This window comes from Salmo salar, chromosome ssa23, assembly GCF_905237065.1.
Source record: "Salmo salar chromosome ssa23, Ssal_v3.1, whole genome shotgun sequence".
Classification (NCBI taxonomy): domain Eukaryota; kingdom Metazoa; phylum Chordata; class Actinopteri; order Salmoniformes; family Salmonidae; genus Salmo; species Salmo salar.
The window spans coordinates 49,415,211-49,425,210 of NC_059464.1; the positions used below are offsets into that span (position 1 = coordinate 49,415,211).

At 43.6% G+C, this 10,000-nt stretch overlaps 2 protein-coding genes across 7 annotated transcripts in view; one reads left to right on the forward strand and one right to left on the reverse strand.

Moving 5' to 3' along the window:
• The window catches only part of lctlb (lactase-like b), a 50,645-nt gene that overhangs the window by 30,572 nt on the left and 10,073 nt on the right, over window positions 1-10,000 (forward strand). For all 6 annotated transcript variants that reach the window (XM_045706258.1, XM_045706259.1, XM_045706257.1 and 3 more), the window contains 2 exons: window positions 2,645-2,771; window positions 8,425-8,624. In XM_045706258.1, coding sequence (XP_045562214.1) covers window positions 2,645-2,771; window positions 8,425-8,624 — 327 coding nt within the window. The remainder of the gene's footprint in view (window positions 1-2,644; window positions 2,772-8,424; window positions 8,625-10,000) is intronic.
• zwilch (zwilch kinetochore protein) overlaps window positions 8,661-10,000 on the reverse strand; it is a 42,590-nt gene continuing 41,250 nt past the window's right edge. Inside the window, exon 19 of the mRNA XM_045706262.1 lies at window positions 8,661-8,826. The gene's annotated coding sequence lies outside the window, so the exon portion shown is untranslated. The remainder of the gene's footprint in view (window positions 8,827-10,000) is intronic.

Genomic DNA, 10,000 nt, shown 5'->3' on the forward strand with positions numbered 1-10,000 from the left:
CAATAAAACTCATGTGGTAGTTTGAAAGAAGAGCGAACGCGCGATGTCGGTAGACTCCAGAGGTTAGACCCAATAACCATTCAGATGGTGGTAGACTACAGAGGTTAGACCCAATAACCATTCAGATGGTGGTAGACTACAGAGGTTAGACCCAATAACCATTCAGATGGTGGTAGACTACAGAGGTTATTTAGTCAGACCCAATAGCCATTCAGATGGTGGTAGACTACAGAGGTTAGACCCAATAACCATTCAGATGGTGGTAGACTACAGCGGTTATTTAGTCAGACCCAATAGCCATTCAGATGGTGGTAGACTACAGAGGTTAGACCCAATAACCATTCAGATGGTGGTAGACTACAGAGGTTAGACCCAATAACCATTCAGATGGTGGTAGACTACAGAGGTTAGACCCAATAACCATTCAGATGGTGGTAGACTACAGAGGTTAGACCCAATAACCATTCAGATGGTGGTAGACTACAGCGGTTATTTAGTCAGACCCAATAGCCATTCAGATGGTGGTAGACTACAGAGGTTAGACCCAATAACCATTCAGATGGTGGTAGACTACAGAGGTTAGACCCAATAACCATTCAGATGGTGGTAGACTACAGAGGTTAGACCCAATAACCATTCAGATGGTGGTAGACTACAGCGGTTATTTAGTCAGACCCAATAGCCATTCAGATGGTGGTAGACTACAGAGGTTAGACCCAATAACCATTCAGATGGTGGTAGACTACAGCGGTCAGACCCAATAACCATTCAGATGGTGGTAGACTACAGAGGTTAGACCCAATAACCATTCAGATGGCGGTAGACTACAGAGGTTAGACCCAATAACCATTCAGATGGTGGTAGACTACAGCGGTTATTTAGTCAGACCCAATAGCCATTCAGATGGTGGTAGACTACAGAGGTTAGACCCAATAACCATTCAGATGGTGGTAGACTACAGCGGTTATTTAGTCAGACCCAATAGCCATTCAGATGGTGGTAGACTACAGAGGTTAGACCCAATAACCATTCAGATGGTGGTAGACTACAGCGGTCAGACCCAATAACCATTCAGATGGTGGTAGACTACAGAGGTTAGACCCAATAACCATTCAGATGGCGGTAGACTACAGAGGTTAGACCCAATAACCATTCAGATGGTGGTAGACTACAGAGGTTATTTAGTCAGACCCATAACCATTCAGATGGTGGTAGACTACAGAGGTTAGACCCAATAACCATTCAGATGGTGGTAGACTACAGAGGTTATTTAGTCAGACCCATAACCATTCAGATGGTGGTAGACTACAGAGGTTAGACCCAATAACCATTCAGTCTTCGTGAAGAGAAGTGAAAGCCTTCTGCATCTCATTCTAGTCCTACATTGTTCAAGAATGTCATTAGAATGAAGATAAGGACAATGAAACGTTTTTAATTTAACTGTTGAAAGCGAGGAAGGATTGAAGCAACAATAGAAAGAGGAGGTAGGCTAATAACATTTGGAGAAATATTATGAAAAGATTATATATATATATATATATGCGTCAGTCTACTAATTAAAGAAATATACCCTATTATATTAGACAATTAAAATTAAATTAGCTAGTCTGTACTTGTAACTTTGTAGGCCGCATGTGCAGCACCAGAATCATCATGTTGTCTTCTGCTTCATCGTGTTTTGAATGATGTAAATTCAGTCCGTATAATACAATACAGTACAGTAATACAGTATAATACAATACAGTACAGTATAACATAATATAATACAGTAATACAGTATAATACAATACAGTACAATATAATACAATACAGTAATACAGTATAATACAGTACAGTAATACAGTATAATATAATACAATACAGTACAGTAATACAGTATAATATAATACAATACAGTACAGTAATACATAATATAATACAGTAATACAGTATAATACAATACAGTACAGTAATACAGTATAATATAATACAATACAGTAATACAGTATAATATAATACAGTACAGTAATACAGTAAAATATAATACAATACAGTAAAATATAATACAATACAGTAATACAGTATAATATAATACAATACAGTACAGTAATACAGTATAATATAATACAATACAACAGTAATACAGTATAATATAATACAATACAGTACAGTAATACAGTATAATATAATACAGTTCACACTCAAAATGATTAGCCTGCTGGAGCTAGATTCATGTATTTATCCAAGAGAGCATATAGCTAGATACACCTATGGGATTTTTATGATTTTTTCTTCTGTTGTGTGTAATGTGCAGTAGACTATAGTCTAGATGATCGCACAATCATTTCATTTTTTTTGGTCTTGGGCTCAATAAATGTATTTAATGTGTGTCTCATCGGGCTCAGGTATCATCAGGCTGAATTTTCAACCAAAGCTCTAATCAAATCAAGATATAGGCCTATTTTATAATGCTTTATAATGCTTTATAATGACACTTCTGGGTTTTTTTAAGCGGGGAAACACCGGGTTACCCAGGTAGAAAATTGTTTAATTCTCAGGATGGAACATTTGTAAAATAAAACGGGAAAATATTCAACCCTAGTTCAGACTTGAGGATGACAGGAAATCTAACTGACCCTCATGCTGACTTCCTGTCTCTGTGTAGGCCCAGTACAGAAACCCGATGATCTACGTGACAGAGAACGGGGTGTCAGAGAAGATCAGGTGCACTGAGCTCTGTGATGACTGGAGAATACAGTACTACAAGGACTATACCAACGAGATGCTGAAAGGTACTGTAATATAACATATTACATTAACATATTTAACAGTATCTATGGGACTAGGCTAGCCTGAAACCATTCAACAATGAACAAAAGTAAACATCATTTATAGTGTTGGTCACATGTTCCATATACACAAAAAGCTTATTTAATTTTTTTTTAAATGTTGACCACAAATTTGTTTACATCCCTGTTAGTGAGCATTTATCCTTTGTCAAGATTATCCATCCACCTGACAGGTGTGGCATATCAACAAGCTGATTAAACAGCATGATCATTACACAGGTGCACCTTGTGCCGGGGACAACAAAAGGTCACTCTAAAATGTACAGTTTTGTCACAACAACACAATGCCACAGATGTCTCAAGTTTTCAAAGAGTGTGCAATTGGCATGCCGACTGCAGGAATGTCCACCAGAGTTGTTGCCTGATAATTTAATGTTTATTTCTCTACCATAAACCGCCTCAAACGTCATTTTAGATAATTTGGCAGTACGTCCAACCGGCCTCACAACCGCAGACCACGTGTAACCACGCCAACCCAGGACCTCCACATCCAGCTTCTCCACCTGCTGGATCGTCTGAGACCAGCCACCCTGGACAGCTGATGAAACTGTGGGTTTTGCACAACCGAAGAATTTCTGCACAAACTGTCAGAAACCGTCTCAGGGAAGCTCACCTGCGTGCTCGTCGTCCTCACCAGGATCTTGACCTGACTGCAGTTTGGCGTCGTAACCAACAGTTCGATTTCAGTGGGTAAATGCTCACCTTCGATGGCCACTGGCACGCTGGAGAATTGTGCTCTTCGGCGGATGAATCCCGTTTTCAACTGTACCCGGGCAGATTGCAGGGTTTATGGTGTTGTCTGGGTGAGCAGTTTTCTGATGTCAACGTTTTGACCCGAGTTCCCCATGGTGGAGGTGGGGTTATGGTACGGACAGGCATAAGCTATGGACAACGAATACAATTGCATTTTATCGACGGCCGTGACGAGATCCTGAGGCCCATTGTTGTGCCGTTCATCTGCCGCCATCACCTCATGTTTCAGCATGATAACGAATGGCCCCGTGTCGCAAGGATCTGTACACAGTTCCTGGAAGCTGAAAATGTCCCAGTTCTTCCATGGCCTGGATACTCACCAGACATGTAACCCTTTGAGCATGTTTGGGATGCTCTGGATTGGCGTGTACGACAGCGTGTTCCAGTTTCCATCAATATCCAGCTACTTCGCACAGCCATTGATAAGGAGTGGGGACAACATTCCTCAGGCCACAATCAACATCCTGATCAACTCTATGCGAAGGAGATGTGTCACGCTGCATGAGTCAAATGGTGGAGACACGAGATACTGAGTGGTTTTCTGATCCACGCCCCCTACCTTTTTTAAAGGTATCTGTGACCAACAGATGAATATCTTCCCAGTCATGTGGAATCCATAGATTAGGGCCTTTAAAATTGTTGCATGTTGTATTTATATTTTTGTTCAGTGATGTGATGTTTTATTTGTGTGTGTGTGTGTGTGTGTGTGTGTGTGTGAATATATACAGTTGAAGTCAGAAGTTTACATACACCTCAGCCAAATACATTTAAACTCAGTTTTTCACAAATCCTGACATTTAATCCTAGTAAAAACTCCCTGTCTTAGGTCAGTTAGGATCACCACTTTATTTTAAGAATGTGAAATGTCAGAATAATAGAAGAGAGAATGATTTATTTCAGCTTTTATTTATTTCATCACATTCCCAGTGGGTCAGAAGTTTACATACACTCAATTAGTATTTGGTAGCATTGTCTTTAAATTGTTTAACTTGGGTCAAACGTTTCGTGTAGCCTTCAACAAGCTTCACACATTAAGTTGGGTGAATTTTGGCCCATTCCTCCTGACAGAGCTGGTGTAACTTAGTCAGGTTTGTAGGCCTCTGTGCTCATACACACTTTTTCAGTTCTGACCACAAATGTTCTATAGAATTGAGGTCAGGGCTTTGTGATGGCCACTCCAATACTTTGACTTTGTTGTCCTTAAGCCATTTTGCTACAACTTTGGAAGTATGCTTGGGGTCATTGTCCATTTGGAAGACCCATTTGCAACCAAGCTTTAACTTTCTGACTGATGCCTTGAGATGTTGCTTCAATATATCCACATAATTTTCCTGCCTCATGAAGCCATCTATTTTGTGAAGTGCACCAGTCCCTCATGCAGCAAAGCACCCCCACAACATGATGCTGCCACTTCGTGCTTCACCGTTGGGATGGTGTTCTTCGGCTTGCAAGCCTCCCCCTTTTTCCTCCAAACATAACGATGGTCATTATGGCCAAACAGTCCTATTTTTGTTTTTTTAATTTAATTTTAAAATCTTTATTTAACCAGGTAGGCTAGTTGAGAACAAGTTCTCATTTACAACTCCGACCTGGCCAAGATAAAGCAAAGCAGTGCGACACAAACAACAACACAGAGTTACACATGGAATAAACAAGCGTACAGTCAATAACACAATAGAAAAAAAAGAAAGTCTATATACAGTGTGCGCAAATGGCGTGAGGAGGTATGGCAATAAATAGGCCATAGTAGCAAAGTAATTACAATTGAGCAGATTAACACTGGAGTGATAGATGAGCAGATGATGATGTGCAAGTAGAGATACTGGGGTGCAGAAGAGCAGAAAAGTAAATAAAAACAATATGGGGATGAGGTAGGTAGATTGGGTGGGCTATTTACAGATGGGCTATGTACAGCTGCAGCGATCGGTTAGCTGCTCAGATAGCTGATGTTTAAAGTTAGTGAGGGAAATCTAAGTCTCCAGCTTCAGCGATTTTTGCAGTTTGTTCCAGTCACTGGCAGCAGAGAACTGGAAGGAAAGGCGGCCAAATGAGGTGCTGGTTTTCGGGATGACCAGTGAGACATACCTGCTGGAGCGTGTGCTATGGGTGGGTGTTGTTATCGTGACCAGTGAACTGAGATAAGGTGGAGCTTTACCTAGCATAGACTTATAGATGACCTGGAGCCATTGGGTCTGCGACGAATATGTAGCGAGGGCCAGCCGACTAGAGCATACAGGTCGCAGTGGTGGGTGGTATAAGGGGCTTTGGTAACAAAACGGATGGCACTGTGATAGAGTGCATCCAGTTTGTTGAGTAGAGTATTGGAGGCTATTTTGTAGAGGACATCGCCGAAGTCAAAGATCGGTAGGATAGTCAGTTTTACGAGGGTAAGTTTGGAGACGTGAGTGAAGGATGCTTTGTTGCGATATAGGAAGCCGATTCTAGATTTAATTTTGGATTGGAGATGTTTAATATGAGTCTGGAAGGAGAGTTTACAGTCTAACCAGACACCAAGGTATTTGTAGTTGTCCACATATTCTAGGTCGGAACCGTCCAGAGTAGTGCTGGACGGGCGGGCAGGTGCGGGCAGTGAACTGTTGAAAAGCATGCATTTAGTTTTACTAGCATTTAAGAGCAGTTGGAGGCCACGGAAGGAGAGTTGTATGGCATTGAAGCTCATCTGGAGGGTAGTTAACACAGTGTCCAAAGAAAGGCCAGAAGTATACAGAATGGTGTCGTCTGCGTAGAGGTGGATCAGAGATTCACCAGCAGCAAGAGCGACATCATTGATGTATACAGAGAAAAGAGTCGGCCCGAGAATTGAACCCTGTGGCACCCCCATAGAGACTGCCAGAGGTCCGGACAACAGGCCCTCCGATGTTTCATCAGACCAGAGGACATTTCGCCAAAATATACGATCTTTGTCCCCATGTGCAGTTGCAAACCGTAGTCTGGCTTTTTTATGCCGGTTTTGGAGCAGTGGCTTCTTCCTTGCTGAGCGGCCTTTCAGGTTATGTCGGCATAGGACTCGTTTTACTGTGGATATAGATACTTTTGTGCCTGTTTCCTCCAGCATCTTCACAAGGTCCTTTGCTGTTGTTCTGGGATTGATTTGCACTTTTCGCACCAAAGTACGTTCATCTCTAGGAGACAGAATGTGTCTCCTTCCTGAGCGGTATGACGGCTGTGTGGTCCCATGGTGTTTATACTTGCGTACAATTGTTTGTACAGATAAATGTGGTACCTTCAGGCGTTTGGAAATTGCTCCCAAGGGTGAACCAGACTTGTGGAGGTCTACAATTTTTTTTCTGAGGTCTTGGCTGTTTTCTTTTGATTTTCCCATGATGTCAAGCAAAGAGGCACTGAGTTTGAAGGTAGGCCTTGAAATACATCCACAGGTGCACCTCCAATTGACTCAAATGATGTCAATTAGCCTATCAGAAGCTTCTAAAGCATGACATCATTTTCTGGAATTTTCCAAGCTGTTTAAAGGCACAGTCAACTTAGTGTATGTAAACTTCTGACCCACTGGAATTGTGATACAGTGAATTATAAGTGAAATAATCTGTCTGTAAACAATTGTTGGAAAAATTACTTGTGTCATGCACAAAGTAGATGTCCTAACCGACTTGCCAAAACTATAGTTTGTTAACAACAAATTTGTGGAGTGGTTGAAAAATGAGTTTTAATGACTCCGACCTAAATGGACGTAAACTTCTGACTTCAACTGTATATATTTACAGTGCATTCAGAAAGAATTCAGACCTCTTGACTTTTTCCCCATTTTGTTACATTACAGCCTTATACTAAAATTAATTAAATAAAAAGCAGCATCATGCTGTGGGGACGTTTTTCAACGGCAGGGACTGAGAGACTAGTTAGGACCTGGGACAAAGGTTCACCTTCCAACAGGACAACGACCCTAAACACAGCCAAGACAACACACGACTGGCTTCCGGACAAGTCTCTGAATGTCCTTGAGTGGCCTAGTCAGAGCCCAGACTTCAAATAAATCGAACATCTCTGGAGAGACCTGAAAATATCTGTGCTGAACGCTCCCCATCCAACCTGACAGAGCTTGAGAGGATCTGTAGAGACGAATGGGAGAAACTCCCCAAATACAGCTGTGCCAAGCTTGTAGCGTCATACCCAAGAAGACGCGAGACTGTACTCACTGCCAAAGGTGCTTCAAAGTACTGAGTAAAGAGTCTGAATACTTATGTAAATTCAATATTTCTGTTTTTAATAAATGTGCAACAATTTAAAAAAACAACAGTTTTTGCTTTGTCATTATGGGGTATTGTGTCTAGATTGATGAAGGGGGGGGGGGGGGACAATTTAATCCATTTTAGAATAAGGCTGTAACGTAACAATGTAGAAAAGGTCAAGGGGTCTGAATACTTTCCGAAATGCTCTGTATTTGGTGTCTAATGTACATTTTATATTGTATTATACCTCGGTCTCAATACGTCTTCCCTTTCAAAATAAAAAAAAAAGGTTAAAAATATACACTGTAATCCCGACAAAATGTCTTCTTTGGATTATAATCTAATTTGACTCTCTCAGTGTTTAACCAAGACTTTTCAACAATCCCATACGATACAATCAGGTATTATTCAGTAACTAAAAACAGGGTCGATTCCAGTAAATCCAGAGTACCTTCTGAATTGAATATGGTATTAACCCTGTGATGTACTTCCGCTTTTCTTTTTTCTTGTTGCTACGACAGTGACGCGATTGCCGGCTTGTCTGTTCAGAAACGTTTTTATTTTTTTATATTTTTTTAAAAAACAGACGTGATCTTGTTCTCCCGCTCTGTCCTCTTCTTCTTCTGTTCTTTTAGCCATCAAAGACGGAGTGAACGTACGCGGTTACACGGCCTGGTCTCTGCTGGACAAGTTTGAGTGGGACGAGGGCTACTCGGAAAGGTTTGGCCTGTACTACGTAGACTTCAGGAACAAGAACAAACCACGTTACCCAAAAGCCTCGGTTCAGTACTACAAACGAATCGTCGGCTCCAACGGATTCCCCAACCAGAGAGAGGTGAGATCGTTACGACCCACTGTCTATACGAACTCCTCATTTCAGTTACATCTTTAATACAAATCATATAATACACATTACAAACTGGTTAATATTAAATATGAAGAAAGAAAAAAAAACATGTAAATGTACATTAGTTCTACTGGTAGAAATGGATATACTTTGCAAATAGAGCATTACATATTCAGGTGAGGACGGCATCCTGTAAAATATTGAGAAAGAGGGAGGGGGGAGAGAGAGGGATGGGGGGAGAGAGAGGGAGGGATGGGGGGAGAGAGAGGGATGGGGGGAGAGAGAGGGAGGGATGGGGGGGAGAGAGAGAGGGATGGGGGGGAGAGAGAGAGGGAGGGATGGGGGAGAGAGAGAGAGAGAGAGGGGGAGAGAGGGATGGGGGGAGAGAGGGATGGGGGGAGAGAGAGAGGGAGGGATGGGGGGAGAGAGAGAGGGAGGGATGGGGGAGAGAGAGAGGGATGGGGAGAGAGAGAGAGAGGGATGGGGAGAGAGAGAGAGAGGGATGGGGGAAGAGAGAGAGGGATGGGGGAAGAGAGAGAGGGAGGGGGGAGAGAGAGAGAGAGGGATGGGGGGAGAGAGAGAGAGGGATGGGGGGAGAGAGGGAGGGATGGGGGGGAGAGAGAGAGGGAGGGGAGAGAGAGAGAGGGAGGGGAGAGAGAGAGAGAGAGAGGGGGGAGAGAGAGAGAGAGGGATGGGGGAGAGAGAGAGAGAGGGATGGGGGAAGAGAGAGAGGGAGGGGGGAGAGAGAGAGAGAGGGATGGGGGAGAGAGAGAGAGAGGGATGGGGGAGAGAGAGAGAGAGGGATGGGGGAAGAGAGAGAGGGATGGGGGAGAGAGAGAGAGAGGGATGGGGGAGAGAGAGAGAGAGGGATGGGGGAAGAGAGAGAGGGAGGGGGAGAGAGAGAGAGAGGGATGGGGGAGAGAGAGGGATGGGGGAGAGAGAGAGAGAGGGATGGGGGAGAGAGAGAGAGGGATGGGGGAAGAGAGAGAGGGAGGGGGGGAGAGAGAGAGAGGGATGGGGGAGAGAGAGGGATGGGGGAGAGAGAGAGAGAGGGATGGGGGGGAGAGAGAGAGAGGGGGGAGAGAGAGAGGGAGGGATGGGGGAGAGAGAGAGAGAGAGAGGGGAAGAGAGAGAGGGAGGGGGGAGAGAGAGAGAGGGGGAAGAGAGAGAGAGAGAGAGGGATGGGGGAGAGAGAGAGAGAGGGATGGGGGAGAGAGAGAGAGGGAGGGGGGGAGAGAGAGAGGGATGGGGAGAGAGAGAGGGAGGGATGGGGGGAGAGAGAGAGGGATGGGGGAGAGAGAGAGGGATGGGGGGAAGAGAGAGAGGGAGGGGGAAGAGAGAGAGGGAGGGGGAGAGAGAGAGGG